Source organism: Pleuronectes platessa, chromosome 7 (genome assembly GCF_947347685.1).
Source record: "Pleuronectes platessa chromosome 7, fPlePla1.1, whole genome shotgun sequence".
Taxonomy (NCBI): Eukaryota; Metazoa; Chordata; class Actinopteri; order Pleuronectiformes; family Pleuronectidae; genus Pleuronectes; species Pleuronectes platessa.
Genome location: NC_070632.1, coordinates 3486345 through 3506579, shown reverse-complemented (window position 1 = coordinate 3506579; position 20235 = coordinate 3486345). Strand labels below are relative to the sequence as shown.

General features: G+C 44.7%; 2 protein-coding genes across 2 annotated transcripts in view; one reads left to right on the top strand and one right to left on the bottom strand.

Annotated features, from left to right (window-relative positions):
• The first annotated feature begins 3950 nt into the window (after positions 1–3950).
• Positions 3951–11180, top strand: map1lc3b (microtubule-associated protein 1 light chain 3 beta). Its single transcript, XM_053426888.1, has 4 exons — positions 3951–4238; positions 7450–7505; positions 8715–8821; positions 9124–11180. Exons 1-4 carry the CDS (start codon positions 4199–4201, stop codon positions 9299–9301), a joined length of 381 nt encoding a protein of 126 aa, XP_053282863.1. The 5' UTR covers positions 3951–4198; the 3' UTR covers positions 9302–11180.
• A 1907-nt stretch (positions 11181–13087) lies between these two features.
• The window catches only part of zcchc14 (zinc finger, CCHC domain containing 14), an 18493-nt gene continuing 11345 nt past the window's right edge, over positions 13088–20235 (bottom strand). The window contains exons 7-13 of the mRNA XM_053426886.1: positions 19172–19208; positions 18597–19092; positions 18404–18492; positions 16716–16798; positions 16330–16482; positions 14985–16211; positions 13088–14375 (exon numbers count right to left, since the gene is read on the bottom strand). Coding sequence (XP_053282861.1) covers positions 14320–14375; positions 14985–16211; positions 16330–16482; positions 16716–16798; positions 18404–18492; positions 18597–19092; positions 19172–19208 — 2141 coding nt within the window. The 3' untranslated portion in view covers positions 13088–14319. The remainder of the gene's footprint in view (positions 14376–14984; positions 16212–16329; positions 16483–16715; positions 16799–18403; positions 18493–18596; positions 19093–19171; positions 19209–20235) is intronic.

The window sequence follows — 20235 nt, the reverse complement described above, 5'->3', positions numbered from 1 at the left end:
AATGTATGAGCCGTTGGTTTGAAACAGACACGTCTGGTCTTGGGGTTCGATTCGCTCAAGGTGAAGATGAAGAATAACAGATAATAAAACAGATAGATTTCATTTTGTGGAACCTGAGGTAAATGGAGTTTTGTTCGTGCTCCTCACGCTCCTGAAAGAATGAAAACTCGTCATGTGATCTTTCAAGAAACTCTCCGGTTCATCCCCGATAATCCTCAGACTCTTTATCGTGAGCCCATATATGAAGGAACTGATATTAACTCAAAATGAAATCATCAAATATTTCTGTGATTAATGTGAACAGCAGCTAATCAATGTGCCCAGGTCGATCTGTAATAATAATTTCCGGTCTAATAACCATTGATGCACAGAAGAGACATATTTCATACTGAACAAACCCACACACCCACACACACACACACACACACACACCTATAGTCTTCACCTTTGCCCCTTCATATCCAGCACCTGTTATTGTTATCGACCACACTGCTGTTGAACCCCCCCCCCCTGCAACATATAGCACTATGACAGTGTCAACATTTCATATCACCTGGATTAGCCCCTCACACATCTGCCCAGCTGACTGACACCAGATCTGCTCTCCTGGAGCCTCCTGGTGCGAGACATGGAATCACAACGCCACCGGCTAATGAGCGCAGGGACGGGAGAGAGCCTCTGAATATTGACAGCAAATATTTGAGTCAAGGGCAGAGGAGTCCCCCAGCTCATAGGTGTGTGCTCAGACACACACACACACACACACACACAAACAGAGACAGACACACACTCCAGACTCACAGCTTCATGTTTTATCAGCAACTATACAGATGTTCTCATGTGAGAAAGAAACCTGCACCATACTGAGACAAATACACAGATGATACTGTGTGTGTGTCTGTGTGTGTGTGTATGTGTGTGTGACAGAGAGAGAGAGCCTATGCTAGCTACAGATCATTTCTAACTGGTTTCATATCTGTTGTACACACAGGCCTCTCGCATGTTGTGTGTTGGTGCAACGTGGTTGTGTCACTCATCTTCAGTCGGAAAGAAGCAAACACAGACGTGTCCTTTGTCTGCGTCTGTCGTTCATCACAGACAAACTGGGGTAAATAAACTACAAATACATTTTCCCACTTGCATGGAGGAGTGAAGACAGACTTTGGCCCCTTCTTCCCACAGCCTCCCACAGCCTCCCACAGACTCCCACAGACTCTTTGACTCACTGGCTGAGCAGCAACAGGTGAGCAGAGTTCCCCACCTGCTGGACAAATCAAGAACTGTACCTTCTTCTTGGCTCACTCAGGCCGATACGCAGAAATGAAATATTTCTAATGGTTATATTATATAGATATATTCATAGATATATATATCTGAGTGCTGATGGAAATTACACTTTGGACTAATCATTCTGTGCCACTTCAACTCGGTTTTCCTCCGCAGCGTGGAGTCCTCCTACCTTGTACTTATATTACAGATTTTCACATCAGTGGTACTGATTGAATTGAATTACCATTGATTAAACTACCAGCAGCAGATTAAACACTCGAACTCACCTCAAGTTTATTACAACGATACATTTCTGCTTATACTCATATTTCAGATATTTAACCCTTGGATCAGAACGATGGATTGAACGAGACTGTTGATATACAATATGTATCAGATACTTTACCATTAATGACAATTCTTCCTTAATTCATGGACCTTCCATTATACTACAAACTGTTCCTTCTAATCAGTGTAAATACTCTGTCTGAGGTTTCTCTGTTCTTTCTACCCTGTTGAAAGTTTCTTTGTAGTTTTTCATGACTCTTGCTGAGGGTGAAGAACAGAGGACGTCCCACCTTGTTAAAGCCCTATGAGACAAACTGTGATTTTTGAATATGGGCTATACAAATCAAATTTGATTGATTGATTTAGGAGAAGGCTCCTTTGATGAAGACTTATCTTCTGTGACTTCTAGGTCGTCTGCTTCAGAGGCTTCAGACTCAAAATCAAGACCAAGAATTGTCTCTTCATCTTCCTCCTCATCTTCCTCCTCATCTTCCTCATCTAGCATCTTTATCACCCGTAAGTCTGAAATGACATGTGACCAGCCAACACGCTGGATAAAGAAAATAAAAAGCATATCAATCAGTCTATTAGGTACATTCTGTTATATTTCGAGTTTTATTTTGATGAGTTAGCTAGCCAGAAGAGAAATTAGCTAGTTTACAGCTCAGTTAGTATTGTACATATTTCTCTTTCTCACTAGTAATGGATTGACTCACATGCATCAGATGTGAAAAAGCAGCTGAGTGAAATGATGGGCAGGTGATCTGCACTGAATACAAACTGTTTGGGTCTTCTTCTTCTTCTTTACGTAACAAAGGAAACATTTAAATAAGGATTTGTGATCGAAAACAAGTAAAATGGGGAAAACCTGAAAAGATACAGAAAATAAAAACACACATTGACCCATATTGTGTATCAAAGGGTTAACAGAGGAAAATACAGATACATTTAATTTAATTCCATTTAATTGACCAGTTAATTTAAACTTTTGAGTGTTAAACTGTGTATTTTTATAGTTTTTCACTAAAACTACTCAAATAAACTCAATTATTACTTCATTAGTCCTGTTGGGAATTCAAGGATTTAGTTTAAGACACTTTCCTCTGAGCAAATCTATGAAGAGGCTGTACTTTAATACTGAAACATGTCAATTTCCACAATTTGATCGGAGTAATATATCAAATTGAAATTGTGTTGAAACTATAAGACAACAGAGAGTCTTGATTAACGCTGTTTAAAGACTTAAAGCTGCTGATTCCAATGGATTGAATCAAACATTGAGTACCAGGGGTCGTTTCTATTTCCCCGGCTGTTTGGAACTCACCTCTTTGTGTTTGTCCTCCAGGTCAGGAGCTGATTAACAGTCACAAAGTCACACCTGTAGGTTGGGTTGTTACATCCACAGTAAATGAGCTGGTCACTGTGTTCTATCAAAGGTTGTTAATGATAAGACAAGACACACAACAGATTTAAAGCTAAAACGCTTAATCATCTTCTTCACAAAGTCAAGCTGCAAAACAGTTTCCTTTCCTCTTTTAATTTGGAGACTGTAGATTTTGTTGAATTTGGCAGAAATGAACAATCTCAGTATAAATGTCCCAATGAAGGAAGTTAAGAGGTTTCGACACTTGAGGCCAAAAGATAAGTGTCACCAAAACAGAAGTGAGAGATTCTATTTGACGCCAGCTGTTAACCCGACGAGGCCTTTTCTCTTGTTTGTCAGTACGATTACACAATAACTACACAACAGATTTGCTTGACACTTGTAGGAAGGACGAGACACAGGCCAAGAAAGAACCCGTCACATTCAGTTGAGGATCCTAACGAAGGGATGGATCCAAGAACTTATTTCACTTTCTTTAACAATGCTTAAGTTCACCAACTCAACAGGGAGGGACGGGGGGGGGGGGGGGCTTTATTCAGATAGAATAAGAATGAGTATTATTATTATCAGAAGAGTATAATGTTGACAGCACATTTACAGACATGCTGTACATGTACATATTCCTACAAAGAAGAAAAGTAATAATAACAATAACAAATATCTAAAATTTTTACTTTATCATGATTTCACCAGTTGTCCTAGAACTCAAATCAGTATTTAAATCACTCAATTCACTAGAAAATGAATAATAATTTATTATTATTATTTTTACTATTATTATAATCATCATGATTATGATAATACCTGTTCTATTATTTGTATTATTGTTATAATAACTGCCATGGTTATGATTATGGATTGTTTTTATTGTATGCATTTATTATTATTGTTGTTGTTATTGTTAGTTTTATAATGATCCTCATGATTATTGTTTTATTATTATTATTATTAGAGAGGAGGGGGGGTGGTGGAGAGGAGGCCGGTGACGTCACGGGTCAGCTGACAGGTTTGTTTTGCTGGCTCTCACTCGCTGGGGATAAAAACACAGACGGAAGAAGAAGCGTCGACACCAACTGATCCTGCTGCAGTTTGTCTGTGGATCCACAGACCGTCAGTCCGTCTGCAGACAACAGGCTCCTGCGGTCTCTCTCTCTCTCGCTCTCTCTTTTATAGATATAGATATAGATATAAATATAGTTATATATCTTTTTACCGTGAGAACAGTGTGGAGCCGCCTGCTCGGGCTTTGACGCAGCGATGCCTTCAGAGAAAACCTTCAAACAAAGAAGGACGTACGGTACGTGTGTGTGTGTCTGTAGTGTGTGTCTGTGTGTGTGTCTGTGTGCGTGTGAGCACTTCGTGTCAGCTGTTGTCCTCCCGGAGCAGAGATTAGCCTCCGATGCTACTGATCAGCTTCACAAACACAATGTTATCTAACCGGGACGAGGCGAGCAGGCTTTAGATCCCTGGATCACTGACCACAGGACTACTGGTTCTATCCCAGTATGGGTCAGTTCGCTCATAGGACAGAAAACAGAGGATTTGTGTTGATCTGGGGTTTTGCTGCAGGCCTCTGCCCCCCCCCTCTCTCTCTCTGGGTGGGTGAGTGTTTATTTGAAAAACAAAGTGGTGTGCAGGAGAGGAGCTGCAGGATTGGGGGATGGGACAGTGGCTGGAGGACTTTAGAGACAGTGGGACACACTGGGACGGGAAGTTAAAGAGCAGGTGGGGACATCGGTCCTTTGTCTCCTCGTGTGTCTGATCAAAGTGTGTGTTCAGGCCTCAGGCTCCATTTAGTTTCACTTTTGTTTCAAAGTGCTTCAGGGAACATCTCGACTTCTTCATAATAAACAGGATTATTACTTGTGTGTTTCTTCACGTTGATAAGTTCGTGGCTTTGGTTTGTTGTGTGTCATGCACCTCGAACAAAGAGGGAACATGTTCCCTATCCAGCTCCTGGTAACACACTTCCCAGTATGACTAACACAACACCCACTTCCGCCTCGACACGTTATTGGTCCAAAGCAGCGCACGTGAGGTCCTGGCAGCGGAGAAACACTGAGTCACGAGCGTCACAGAAGTTGACCTGAGTTTGTCTTTGTGTTTTTAAGAACTTTGTTATGGGAGTGAACTCAGGTGTGACACAGAAACACACAAAGTTTGTAAAGTATCTTCATCACTTTTCATGTCATGATGACAAACTCACATCAAACAAAAAGGAAAAGTTAAATATATAAAGACAAACAATTGTTTATTCTGCGATATAATAATATGTATTAGCTTAAATAAATGTTGATCCCTGTTTGTCTGTAAAAAGTTAATTTCTTCAGAAGTTTACCAATATTTATACTTTGGAGTAAAATACACAGAAGACAGATGTTCAGGTGTATTTATTGTTTTATTGAATCAGATTTCCACCACATGGGATTATTGTTTAACCTTCATCAGTCCCGGAAAATCACATCTCTGGTACCTAGGTCACTTTTGGTTCCATCGGTTCTGTAGAAAAACAACTTAATATAAATAACTACTTAAGTATTAATAACTCTAAATAAAAGGCACCCAAATATATAGAGGTAATATAATATAAAATGTATAGATATGTACCGAGAGGAAAGTAAAAACTGACACAGCAGCAAAAGGAAGTATTTCAAATACAAACAGAATCTAGAATACATATGATAAACAGAGAAATATTTCAAGGCTGTTTTCTAATATGCAATATAAAGATACATATCTTGTCTGCATAGTTTATTCTGTAAAGTACATGTTTTATACATCTGCAAACATAAATACTGACACTGATTTATCTGTGAAAGGCTTTAATCACAATTATTCGGTTTCACGTGTTTGAAATTATTCACTTTTACACGTTTCACAGAGTTAGTGACGGCCTCGTGTGACTCGCCTGATGTGAAACGGTTAAAGTTACATGTTTGTGTCTTGGTCATTGGATCAGTCAGGAAATCACACAGAATCTCCCAGCTGAGTCAGGTGCTTGTTACTAATCCGGTGTGATGACAGAGGAGAAACATCCGGGAGGGGGGGGAGAAACCCACATGGTTCTAGATCCACTGCTTCCCATTTCTTCTCTGTGGCTCAAAGGCTGTCTGTGGGCCTGGTCATGAGAGACGGGGACGATGCACTGAGCGTCTCTGTCCCTCTGCAGTCGGCTCATCCTGAGTGTAATGTGATCACGGAACACTGTCCCACGCGTCCCCATGTTTAGCATGAGGACGGCGCCGTCAGGAAGACAAACATTTGTCCTCCGGAGGCAGCGTGTAATGAGTTGATTGAATCAGCAGCTCTAACAGTGGACACACAGGCCTGGTGTCCTCAGTGCCAGGGACTGACCAGTGCTCTGCTCTGGTTCAGTTTGAGTAATTGTCCCAAATGTTTTAGTGAAAACTGCCACACAGTCCCTTAAATTCAATCATGTCTCACAGCTAAGGTCACATTCTCTTGTGTCAGCTGCACATTACAGGTTTTTAGGCTGAAAATCAAACTAACAAACACAGATGAAAACCTGACACACACACGTTTTGTCCATTTTGACCACAGGACAACCTGGTTGTTGTGGTTGTCGGCTCAAAGTGCAGCGACAGGAAGGTGTTATCTGTTGTTTATTTTCTCCTGGTGACTTAGAATGGGGCTAAGCCTCGTGGGGGAGGAGCCTGTTCTGTGTGAGGTCACTGGAGAACAAGTCAACATCTCATTAATCTGACCTGAGAGTCATCACACAGGAAACGACTTTCCACTGAGGTTTAGAAACACAAAGACACCGAAAACACAGGTTTCCTGTTTGTGGATATACTTAGTTGACATTGTGTGAACTTCCTTCACGAGCCGGTGTGTAAATGTTGGTTTCGTTCCTGACGTGCAGCTGCAGGTGTGTATTCAACATGTCTGTTTATTTGTGAGGGATTCAAACCTGCAAACACACACACCTGTGAGGATCAGCGTTTTTAATGAGCTTAGAGTCGTTCAAAATGGATTTTGATCCTCGACAACAAGGCCCCACATCAGCTTGTTTATATTTACATGGAACCAAATCACATGACACCCCCATCAAAACAAAAAACCGCTGTTATGGTCACAAGCTGCTGCTTCTGCTGCTTCTATGATGTAATGTAAAAAAGATATTTCATATATATTTCATGCGTTGGACAGAAACCAGTATTTCAGATCTTTCTTCCTTGTTTGTTTCACTGGGAACCAGTGGAGGCTCGTTCCAGTGTAAACAACTGGTTCTTAGCTTTATTCCCGACAGCTCCTCCCTAGAGAAAGTGATTTTACTCTTTGCTGTAGAGAAACACAGATTTCTGTTTGCTCCGGGTCCATTTGAACATTCTTCTGAATATAGCCTGACCAATATTGATTTGGTTCTGTTTATGAGTTTGCATCTGTGGCCACTTTGACCTCCTTTTGTGTTTCATCAGCTGATCCTCTGTCTGTCTGTCTGTCACCCTTCACCTCCATTAACGTGTCTTTGTCTCTGTGCCCTGCAGAACAGAGAGTAGAAGATGTCCGACTGATCCGGGAGCAGCACCCCAACAAGATCCCTGTGAGTTGAAACCCTCACACAGTCACACGTGTTATTGTCTCGATGAGGAAAACGACCTCTGAGTATTAAAAAGCAGAAACACACCAGCGTGATGTGCGTTACGCAGGAAGACACAAACATGTAGAGGACGGAAAATATTACCACGTGTTTCCTGGTTGTACTTTTCATCAGATGATATTCCTCGAGCATCTGATACGTTTATGCCAATGCTTTCTATTATTATTAAATAATTTAGTTTGTCAGCAGCAGCTCTTTCTGTCTGTTCCCTTTGAGAAGCGGGTGTGACTGTCTGTCGCTCTCCTGAGGCTCCTAGCGACGACAAACAGAACGCACAACTCGAGTTTCCTCATTCTCAGGTGGAGTGTCACAGCGGCAGCCTCCCATCTGCCCCCCCGGTGCGAGGCCTTGTCTTGTCTGGAGCGCTGTGTGTGTGTCTGTGTGTGTCTGTGTGTGTCTGTGTGTGTCTGTGTGTGTGTGTGTGTGTGTGTTTCCTGTTTGCTCTCCCGAGGGTAGAAGCTGCCACGTCATGGTTAAGTGCTGAGGCCAGAGGCAGAAGCGCTGCGTCACTGTAGCGTTACTCTGTGTAGACAGCCTCTGTGGGGGGGGGGGGGGGGGGGGGGGGGTACTGTATCTGGTTTCATTTATCCGGACCTGAGGGCAACTGCTGGAATTTCAAAATGGGCTTTTATTATTTTTAATTTCATGATCATTGTTGTTTTAACAGGAAAAACTATTTACAAGGTGAATTAATTGAGTTTTTTAACATTTTTTTAAGATCAGGGAGATAAATATATATAATATCAATATCCTATATAAAATTCAATGGATGTAATTTAGTTATCCTCTGAATATGGTAGTTTTCCAAGTCTGTGTATTCATGGCCCCTGATTTTACATATATTATATATATATATATATATATATATATATATATATATATAATATAACATCTTTCCCACTCACTGAACGCCAGATATTACCCATGATCCCCGGCTTCCTGAACCAGAAGAGCTGCTGCTGAATATAGGAGATAAATACAAGTTGCATTGTGTCACTTTAAGATTCACAAGAACACGTCAGTGAGGCGGAAGTGTCTCGTCTATTTTTACCTCCTCATCTGATCCGTGTGCTGCTCTCTCTCTCTCTCTGTTGATCACCCACACACCGGGTCTCAGAAAGCATTGGTTGATTGATGGTGTGAATCCTGCAGGTGATCATCGAGAGGTACAAAGGAGAGAAGCAGCTTCCCATCCTGGACAAGACCAAGTTCCTGGTGCCGGACCACGTCAACATGAGTGAACTCATCAAGATCATCAGGTAACACTCAACGCTCCTCCACTGGTCTCCTCCTTCTCACCTCACCAGCTCTCCTTTTCTATCTCCTCCTCTTTCCCTTTCCTAATTTATCTTCTCTTTCCCTTAATATTTCTTTCATCTCCTCTTCTCCTTCCAGTTCTTTACCTTCTGTTGCAAAGTCAACTGTCTGTCCTCAACTCTTAATTCCTTTCCTTCCCTCTCTTCACCACCTTTCCCTTTCCAATGCGTTATATTCTTTCCTTTCCTTGTCTTTCCGCTGTTCCCCTCTCCTCACCAGTGTCATGTCTTTCCTCCCCCACCAGGAGGCGCCTCCAGCTGAACTCGAACCAGGCCTTCTTCCTGCTGGTGAACGGCCACAGCATGGTGTCCGTGTCGGCCGCCATCGCCGAGGTGTACGAGCGGGAGCGGGACCAAGATGGCTTCCTGTACATGGTGTACGCCTCCCAGGAGACCTTCGGCTCCGTCGCCGCCTCCCAGTGAACCGCCTCCCTCCTTCTTCCACCTGGCCGGCGATTGGACAATTGTAGTTTTTAGCCCCCCCCCCCCCCCCCCCCCCCGTGTCTGTTACTTACACGTTCATAGTCTCGAGTGTAAGATTTAAAAACACAAACGACTAAATCTAACCACAGCGTCTGATCCGTTCTGCAGAGAAACTGGTCGTTAACCTCGGCAGCGTTTGAGCCACACGGGTCGAACAGAGCAGGAGACTTAGAGGAGGCATGTGACGCTGGTTCAGTTCCACACAAAAGGTTTATTTGTGAAAGTTAAAGTCCTGCAGAGTTAGAAAGTCTGTGGTGAAGGAAGCTTTCCTCACACTGAAGCTCCGGGGGAATCGTGATGTCACTGTAATGGGGTTAGGGTTAGGGTTAGTCCTGTAGTGTGAACCCGGCTTTAAAGAGACAGGAGCTAGAACCAGGTGTTTGAGACAGAGGCTGAAGAGAGGAGCTGCAGCGAGGAAAGTAAAACGTCGGACCTTTTTAAACCTTTTTCAAATCAAACTTAAGAACCTGAACACGAGCAGAATGTGTCTCCTTTAAGTCGAGCAACCCTCGAGTCCGACCTCTCAGTCTTTTACTGTCTCTCTGCTTCTGTGTCGTCTCCTCTGGTGACTCGTGTGCTGCCCGGCAGTTATCTCCAGTGTTATGGTTATGTGTGTGTGTGTGTGTGTGCACATATTTATGTTAATGCACACTGTGGGGCGGGGGGGGGGGGGGGTACATAGGTTTGACTTTTTAAAGTAGTGATATTAGATGAAATACAGAGGCCCCACCACTTGTCTACACATGCGTTAGCCAATGAACAAAGCTGGAGGTGTTGGGAGACGTGCGGCCGGGGGACAGGTTTCTGGAGTCACGCTGTTTTTAACGAAGCTTTTTATCGCGGTGTTTGGAATTCGTAGTCTTGATTAGAGAGCTTTTTATTTTGCCAGGGAGAAACCCCCTCGTTCGGCGAAGCTTCCCCGACGTGTGTCTCGTCACGTTCCCTCCATGCTCCTGCTTCAGTGTTTTTACCCCCCCCCCCGGCCGTGTAGCCCGAGTTCTCAACGGTTTGATCAGAAGCTGCTTTACTCTTGAAACAGATGATTGTCGTTTGCAAATATAAAAAAAAGGATTGCCTGGGTGTGCAGATGATAATAACTCTGGATATTAAACGGGTTCCGCTGCGAGTGTAACCAAGTTGAGTTTGGACCCACTACAAGGAGGAGCATGTTCTGATTGCATGTGTGAATGGAGGAAGATGGTGTTTCTGTAAATGCTGATGAGGGGAGGGGAGGGGGGGGGTTCACATCACATCACGTTATTGTTTCTTCACGTAATGGAAGATGTGATCTATGAAAGGAGGAAGGTCCTGAAACCCGGGCAGGTTGTTGAGCGTCGTGTCTGAGTGTCCACTGTCTCCTTCTGTCCCTTTGACCTACAGGGGGGACATCGTCCTTCTGGTCCTTCCACTCGCCCAGTGGGTTGTTCAGGGCTTCACTCTTAAAGAATACTTTTTAAATATCCTGTTGGTCTATAGTTGATTTCCTTCAGTGGGTTTCTGTGCTGTTGTGCTTCTCCTCCTCCTCCTCCGCCATCTTTTTTTTTTTTTTTAAAGAAATCTAAGATTTAGCTGCTTTTATATCGCAGTATTTTATCGTTTTTCTTTTTTTATTTAATGTGATTTTCATGTCTTTGCTGTTTCCAGTTTCGTGGCGGTGACTTTTTCTTCCTGACAAGTGAAGGCCACCGAGTGTTTGTAACGGGGGGGCGGAGCCTGCTCCTCCGTTTCACGCACGTCCACGAACAGCAATATCACACAGCCTACTATTGTGTATTTATGTTGGTATTTTGTAAACAATAAAAGACAGGAAAAAAAATGATTCAGTGTTTGTTGTGTTGTTCTCTCTGCCGATTAGAATCCAAAACGCTTATCAATACTAGAAACAGTTCTTAAAAGAGAAAAATACAAAGAACAAAAACAAGAAGTCTAATAAATGAAATTATTTATTTCTACAATAAATAAAGATTCAAGCATTATTCACTGAAATATGAATGAAAAACTTAAATGCAATTCTAAAGAAAGTGGGAAAAAAAACTTCATCCAAGACTCTGGCTCCTCCACTAAGTTTAAAATTAGTTTAGTAGTGTTTGTTAATTTATTACCTGCTGACAAAGAAAAACCAAAAAACGAATTCAATAGAGCTCGAACTTCTCACCTCAGACAGCATCTTTCCATCAAGTCTTAATCTTTACATTTTTGTGTGATTCTGCCAACAAACAAAACAAAAACATATTCTCCTTTGCCAAAGTAATAAAAAGTTTTTTAGCTGCCAACAGGTCTAGTTGAGATCATCTCTCTTCGGGGGGGGGGGGGAATCTGAAAAATGTCTGACATCATAAAACTCAGAGATTAATCATTATTATTATAAGATGTCAAATATTTGATTAAAAAGTTGGTTGACTGTTCATTTTAATCAATTTCTTATCAGCCCAAAAACAGTCACAACAATCCTGCTCAGGAATCCAGTGAACACACGTCATCTGGAACCTTCCGGGTCAGAGTCCCTGAGATGAGGCATTTCAATCAATTCCAGCAGTTAAATGTTGACTTTAAAATTAATCAAAGTTATCAAACTGATCTATTGTAAATTATTATTAAGATTTACATGCAGGCAGACACTGACAACACATAATACAAGAGTAGATCTGTAACTAAAGTGGATGGGGATCTAGATAGTTCACAAACACACACATTTTCAGAAGCCTTTTTCCCAGTCGACATATTGACGTGTCACAGCAGAAACAGTTGTATGTTTATTATAATCCATAAAGTGAATAAATAAACAACCTGGACGATGTGATTCAAGGCAGAAACTGGCATCTTTTTATTATTCAAATGTTTTTTTCCCCTCAAACTTCAGATAAAGTTGTAAAACACACAAAACAAAACAAGAAAATATCTGTCCAACAAACAAACATGATTTTTATAAACTTGGAACAAACATTTCAGAAGCACGTTTTACTGCAGATGAAGCAACTCGACTGAGAAGTGGAGAAATGCTGGAGCTCTTTGTAAAAAAGTTTTTCTTTGGTACAAAACGTAACAAATATTAAAGTTTAAGGCACTTTTCTCTTTTTCTTTGGGACCAATGACAAACGCAGTTGAAATTTAAATAGACGTAACAGTTCAGTCTGAATCAGAAACACGACGACACAACACAAAAGCACATTGTCCAAGTTACACAAACCGATTGTTCACTATTTACTCTTTTAAATAAACGTCCCGTGCGGCTCCAGGGGGACGGACTCAGTTTCATCTGAAGGACCGGCTGTCCTCGTGTCTGTGGAGCTCCGGGTCCGGCCCAGCAGCTCGCTCACAGCCCCACGCTCCAACTCGCTGTGAGACCGTTTTAATAAACAACCTGGTTTTAATCCAACGCAAACACTGTACATTTTAATAACAAGAAGACGCAGCTCCATCACGTCTGGAGCGAGAGAACGAGTCGGAGGATGAACGTCAGCTCAGCTCAGCTGGAAGAGGAATTGGCACTTTTGAAATGTTTCTCTCCTCCTTGAAATGCAACAGGCACATTGGTGTGAACTGGAGATGCTGCTGCCGACTGAGAGTGTTCAGTTAGAAGCAGGAGCGGAGAGGAGAGGTAGCGAAGAGAAGATCGTCCTCACGTGAAAGGTTCAGCTGGAGGAGAAACCTGGACGAGAAGGTGCAGCTCTGAGATCCTCAGATTCCACCCGGACCTTTACACTGTGTCCCAGGACAGATGTCTGAGTCTGTGTTTGCAAAATGTAAACGATGCAGAAAGTGTTTGGTTTTATATTTGACATCAATTTTTTTATTTTCTTGCTTCTAGTTCTATATGTTTGGTTGTTTTTGTGTGTTTTTGGTGAAACTGTAAAATATCTTGTCTCCATGTACATTTCTGTGTCAGAAGGGTTTGATAACGACATATTTGGAATCACTGTTAATTTAGGAATTAATTTGTCTTTGATGCTGTAAATAACCTGCAGAAAATTTTAATTAATAACAAAATGTAGCTGCTTCTATCAAGTGAAATGGACAGTGCAGTTTTAAAGTGGCTGTTTGATCGTCTTTGCATGTTTTGCATCATCTACTGTTTACTGTGGCCGAGGGGGGGGGGACACTGGACCCCTCATAGGTAAAGTGCTGCCCATAGATGCACAATATGAATGTGTGTGTGAATGTGTGAAAGGCAAAAAACTGTACTGTAAAGCACTTTGAGTGGTGATCAAGACTATTCAAGATCTATATAAATACAGGCCGTTTACCATTTAAAACAGTTATGTATATTGACCTCTCATATAACTGGTGAAAGTAGAATACACTATATCATATAATTAGTGTGTAGTGTGGCAGTGAGACACAGCTTTGAAGGTCCATGAGTAATTCAGGAAAATCAAACGACGTACAGAAGAATCCAGGTTTTAAAGCTGAGCTGTACCAGAGGCACGTCACTGGTAGATTCCCACAGTAACCAGTCTGTCTCTAGACTAGAAGATGAAACCTTTTAACTGAGTTTTGTGATTTAGAACAAGTAGTTTGCAGGACGTCACCAGGAAGCTGCAGTGCTGAGCCTTTGGTTTGTGAACCTGAGCTCAGTGATCAATCTGAGACTCTCTCTGGATGAATCCTCGCCACAGGTCACGTGTCTGATTGTCTGTTTCCTCTGTGGATGAGTCAGAGTTCAGTCTCTGAAATGAAGCGTGGCAGAGTTTACAAATCCCACCTCCCCTTGGGACCTTTGTATCTGAGGAGATCTGAGGAGGGAGGAGGAGTAATCCGATTACAAAGGCTCCATCCTGCTCTCGTCTCTCTTATCTGCTGCAGAGGAATTCAAGAGGATGAAAGAGGTCTCTGCTGTCAGTCTGTGAACAGGCTGGTGGACGCAGGCCGTCTGAGTGCACGTCCCTTTTTCTCTGTCTCAGCAGGAGCACGAGGTTCAGGTGTCTCTGGAGGACGATGGTTCAGATCCCAGCTGCTGGTTAGTCCCCCGAGTCCTTACTGTCTGAGCGAGGGGTGTACTTCAATCGAAATGTCCCTGTGAGACACGGCAGAGACACTTTGCATCAGACGATAATGTTTCATTTAAACATCTGCTGTTAAAGCTGATTTAGAAACAGACGTTAAATCAAACTGCACCAAATTATAGAAACTCATGAAAACAAGTCGCCTTCATTTGCCTGATTTCTTTTATCGAGATCCATAAATTATTCTCAGAGAAATCAGTGAAATCTGATCATTTTAAAGAAAGTGAAAAAAAACTTCTTAGTTTTTGTTTTATCCTGCTGACGAACAAATAAATAAATGAACATACAAATGGACTTGGTGAAAACATAAGCTCCTTGATGAACGTAAAAATCATCTAAAAAGTTAATTTAAGTTAAAGGAGCCTTGGAATTAAAGTTGGAAACTGTAGAAGAGAAATTAATATTGAGCCAAATGAAAAGTTTCAAGTTTGTCTTAAGCAGAATATGTTTTCATAAGATTCTATTCAAAGACATAAAAAGTGAACAAAATGATAATTTGCTAAATGTTATTATTTGGTTGTTTAATGTGCCTGTTCTTTGAAATGTATTGATTCATAATTTGTTATTTATTTCTCTTGATGATTTTGATAAACATTAAATAAAGTTCACTGCAGACTCACCTTGCTGCACTGAATCCATGGGCGGCTGTTTGCAGTCCTCTGCTCTGTGGCCGTTAGCTCCACAGTTATAACACGACAGGCTCCCCCCCGCCCGCTTCTGGCCTCCGTTTCCCATGATGCCATGGGGCTGGTAGAAGCCAAAGCCCTGCTGCTGGTCATGTGACACAGGGCTGTGGCGGTAGAGGGGCGGAGGCATCATCATCGGGTAGGAGAAGGGCGTGGAGCCGGTGGCGCCGGGCGAGGCCAGCAGGGGGCTGAGGTGGAGCAGAGGACCCAGGGTGAAGAGGGAGGGGCCGGCTGAGAAGGGCTGCAGGTAGCCGGCCGTGTGGTACCCGGGCACCGCTCCGTAGGCGCCGCAGTTCCCCCGACAGCCACAGGAGCTGCAAACACACACGGAAGGGGTGTGGCCTGAGTTCTGATCCAATGAGGAGGCAGAGGACGGTGAAGGGGAGGGACTGGAGGTCGGCGGGGCAGGGTAGTACGTGTGGCCGGGCACCGCGGCCACAGGAACACTGCTGCTGGCCATGGAAGCAAAGCCACCACCCAAACTCCCAGACAGTGAGCCGGTCTTTGTGGAGGGACAGGAGGAGGTGGAGTAAGAAGAGAAGGAGGAAGAAGAGGAAGACGGAGGATAGGAGTAGTATCCAGACGGAGAGGGGGATGAGGAGGATGACAGGTGGAAGTGGAGCGGGGGGTGGGAGACGTGGTGGAGGCTGTTGGAGGTGGAGGTCAGAGCGGAGCTGGTTTCGACCATCAGCCCCACGGCGCCCCCCCCCAGGCTGCGACAGACCGCCGCGTCCTGGAGGGAAGACGAGCCGTCCACGCTCAGCCCGGGGAACAGGTTCTCCAGCCTCACCCCCCCGCCGAGCCCCGGACTGAACCCCCCCGCCGCCGCTGGCAGACCCGAGCCCAGCGGCTTCATCCGGTCCTCCGTGCACAGCGGGGGGGGCCGGGGCTTGCGTGGGGAGGTCAGGATGCGTGCCGTGTTCGAGACCGGGCAGAGGAGGGTCTGTGGGTAGCTGGCCTGCGGGTGGTAGGGAGACTGTGGGAGGCCGAAGGGGAGGTGGGGGGAGCAGGAGGGAGGGTGGGGAGGAGCTGGATCAGTCTGGACGGGAAGGACCTGGGCCGTGGGACGACTGGAGCCTGAGGGACAGCTGGAGCTCAGGAGGAAGAGGCAGGACCGGTCCTTCTCCGGGGCTCCCCCCCCGCCGTCTGGACCCGACACTCCTGAAACGTGGATCAGAAGAAACAAGTCATTTTAAAATAGCATTGTCATGTTTTGCTTTATTACTCCATAGATCTTTTTGGACATTTCCCAGTTCACCAGTCCCGTGAGAGAACTTACGCCGGTGAATGTCCCTGCTCCTGTCGAAGGAGGAGTCGCAGCAGTGCGGCGTCCGGGGGGAGCAGGAGGAGCTGGAGTAGCCCGAGGAGGAGCTGCTGTCCGTGGAGACGGGGTGATGGTGCGACGCAGCCTCCACCTCCACACGCAGCTCTCCTGGAAAACAATTCAACAACAAACCCAAACTTTAACACCAGGAGCAGCTGAGTCTCACACAACTGGACACATGAGATTTAGGGATGGAGGGATTTAGTGCCTTGCTCAAAAGCAAACCACTGTTTCATTTTTGGTCCCTGTTGCTGGTTTCTGGCCTCCGTTACCCATGATGCCATGTGGCTGGTAGAAAGATTTAGTCTGATATCTGATCTGAGACACACTGGTCTTTGTACCTGAGGTGGAGATGTGTGTGGAGGGTCCCATGTGACTGGAGGGCGTCACCCTGCAGGAACGCTTCTCCATTTTCATCTCCCTGCTGAGGACAAACACACACACACACACATACACACAATAAGTGTCCTTTAATAACCACCAGGGGGAGACACTGTCCACTCTTCATCTTCAGCTGCTTCTCTGTAAACATCTGCAAATGGAAAAACCTACAGTGGCCGAGAGAGCTCAACACACTGCGAGTTCAGAAAACAACAATTTAACGACACACACGCGGCAAAAAGTCACAACAGTTTGTGAAGTGTGCTGCTCGTCAGTGGTGATGCAACTTCACAAAGAATTGAACCACAGCAGGTTTGTCCCTTTTTTTCGGTTCCCCTGGAAACATTTCCCATTTCACAATTTCTGTATCTGCATGTGTTGTGACTTTTTGCAGCACATGTGTGTGTGTCGTCCAATTGATGAAGTTGTTTTTCTCAACTTTCACGTGTGTTTATCTATTTGCATGTGTGTTTTCTTAATTTGCAGTGCGTTGAGCTCTGCCACCGTAAAAACCCCTGCAGGAACTTTCCACTTACACACTTTCACACTTAAACACACACTTAAACACACACAAACACACACAAACACACACACACACACACACACACACACACACACACACACATACAGCTGCCTATTGGAGATCTGTTGATGGTGGGAATGGAAACAAGATCAACAGATAACAAGAGCTGGTTCACATGTGAGGTGTGTGTGTGTGTGTGTGTGTGTGTGTGTGTGTGTGTGTGTGTGTGTGTGTGTGTGTGTGTGTGTGTAATTAGGAGAGACGGAGCGTGGAGACACATCTACTCCTGCACGTCTGTGTTTTTGTGTTGTGCCTGTAGTTCTGCTGGTTATCTCCTGGTTAGCACACGTTATCTCTCCAGTCCACCTCCAGCTGGTTAACCATTGACACTGAACCGTTACTGCTCCGTGTTTAATGTGCAGATCTGCAGCCGATCAGTGCGTCTGTTAATCGTTAATAAGACAAAGCGTCCGACAACTTCACCGACACACACACATCTACTCCGTGAGACTCACTAAAGAGACTTATATGCATCTGTAATTGTTTGATTGCCAAGTGCAGAAAAACTTTAGGAGTAATTTCTTTCCCTGCACAGCTGAATTTCTCCAGATGTTCCTGAGGATTCAGAGAAGGTGAGAATGTGAGAGGACGTGTGAAGATCCAGTCCTGGAGAGAGAAACTCTGACGTCTCACAGGATGACGCTTCACTTCCAGGTCAAACCCAGTAATGATTCATTCCCAGTAGAGTTTGAATAAAGGGAATATAAACTCTGAACATAGTGAGCAAAAAGTTGTGTGACTGGTTTTGGTCTTGAACTTCCAGAAATATATTTTGTATTCGAAGAACACACTCTAGCTTTTAAAGCAATGATAAATCTTTTATTGAATAAATTAATCACTGTGGTTCCAAAGAAACGCCCTCAGCCAATAAATCAAATCCAACAGATTCAAGGAAACATGTTTGTTTTGTATTAAAATCACTTCATTTGAAAATGTAATTTAAAAATTCCTAATCATGACTCATATCGCTTGTTGTTCAGTCCCACTGGTTGAGAGCTAGACATGAGAACTGGTTAAAGGAAGAAAGGTGTGTCATAATAACTTTGTGTGTTTTTCTCCACTGACTTTTGAAGCTCCAGCTGCGTCTTCAGTTTCTTCTTCGCTCCCTGGGTCAAGTCGTACTTGTTCAGATCCTCCTCTGTCAGCGCCAAGAACTGAGGGTCACACAGGAAAACCCAAATCAGGTCGAGTAGAAACAAGTGAGTTCAGCTCAAAGACGTCTGGTACAAACAAATGACAGAAAGTGAGGCCGGCCCACCTCCTCCATGGTGAGCTGTTTGAACACGGGGTAGTACTTATGGAGCCGCAGCTTGCGGAGCCAGTCCAGGATCCCGTTCTGCTCCGCGGTGCCGGGCGGCGGCGGCGGTGGCGGCGGCGGCTGGGCGTGGGACAGGGAGCGGGACGGCGAGTATGGAAGGGACAGGGAATGTGAGAGGGACGCCGGCTGGTGGAGGGACGCCGGCTGGTGGAGGGACGCCGGCTGAGCGCCAGTTTGGGGGAGGAGGAGGTGGTGTGGGGAGTGTTGAGGGAAGGATTGCGACGGACTGTGTTGGGGGGAGTTATCACCGCCGCCGCACGCCATGGAGCGCTGGCAGGGCAGCGGCGGCAGAGCGGGAGAGAGGGAGGACAGCTGGGGAGGAGGAAGGGAGGGAGGGAGAGGAGGTGGCAGGGAGGAGAGGTGGGGGGCGGAGCGGGTCAGGACGGAGCTGTGGCTGCTGACCACGGGCTGGACGCTGGCCACTCGGTACACCGCCCTGAGAGAGGAGAGGCGGTTAGACGAGACACGAGGAAGACGAGGGGTGAGGTGAGGCAGACGGTGAAGAAGAGTCTCACCTGTTAGCTCCTCGGTACTGAAGCGCACAGCCCAGATCTGTGAGGAGAACCAGTGACCTTCATCATCATCATCATCATCATCATCATCATCATCATCAAATTAAATAACAGCTGAATTATACGTTAAAGCCCGTTTGGCCGGAGCTTTTTTTGGTCAACAGAAATCTGATTGGTACTTTTTGCAAAATCTAGAAAACTAGAGTTTCCCATATATCAGAGAAGAGGTCAGAGGTCACACCCAAAGAGGAATGAACATGTACAAAAAGTACAAGTACACACAGAAACACGGTGTACTGCCGGCTATAAATACTCTCCAAGGATGAAGTCACACTCGTAGAATCAAGAACAAACACACACACACACACAAACACACACACACACACACACAAACAGACACACACAGACACACACCAACATGAGGTCACCACACTCTGGGCTTCCCAACACAAACATGCCACGCTGAATTCCCGCACCAGACTGAAATAGACCCGTCCGCTCCCTCTGCCACCTCCAAAACACAAACTGAAAAATCCTGCCTGTGGTCTCACCTCTCTCCCCCCTTCACTCTCTCACCAACCAGGACTCAGACTCACACCTACCCCCCCTCCCCCCCATTCCCTCACCCCTCTCTCTCTCTCATCACCCTCCTCAAATCCCAGACATGAAATCTTTCATCTCTCCCTGTCCCCTCTTAGCGCCTTCCCTCCCTGCAGCTAAGAATAGGGATCTCCTGTTTTATGGCCTCGATAAAGTCTTCCCGGCTTTACAGACTCTGCCGCCTCACGCTCGTGGCCTCAGTGGCCGTTCACTAACTAGAGGATGGAAGGTTCGATTCCCCCGGCTCCTCCGGTCTGAAGGTCAAAAGGTCGCGGAGGAGACACTGAACCCTACGTTGGTCCTGAATGTGACATTAAGGCTGTTTAATGTTTGATCTGTTAGTTTTGGTTTCATATAACAATTCAGTGATTAGACTGAAGACTCTGTATCCTGTCATCATCACCGACATGAGCTACGTCCACCTACACTTGACATTGATTGGTTTGAACTCTACATCCATCTCAAAA

What these genes read in the sequence shown, in the direction of transcription:
- map1lc3b (XM_053426888.1), top strand. Translation starts at nt 4,199, where the DNA reads ATGCCTTCAGAGAAAACCTTCAAACAAAGAAGGACGTACG. An exon ending in CAAACAAAGAAGGACGTACG is followed by an intron (nt 4,239 to 7,449) that starts GTACGTGTGTGT and finishes TGTGCCCTGCAG; the next exon opens with AACAGAGAGTAGAAGATGTC. An exon ending in AGCACCCCAACAAGATCCCT is followed by an intron (nt 7,506 to 8,714) that starts GTGAGTTGAAAC and finishes TGAATCCTGCAG; the next exon opens with GTGATCATCGAGAGGTACAA.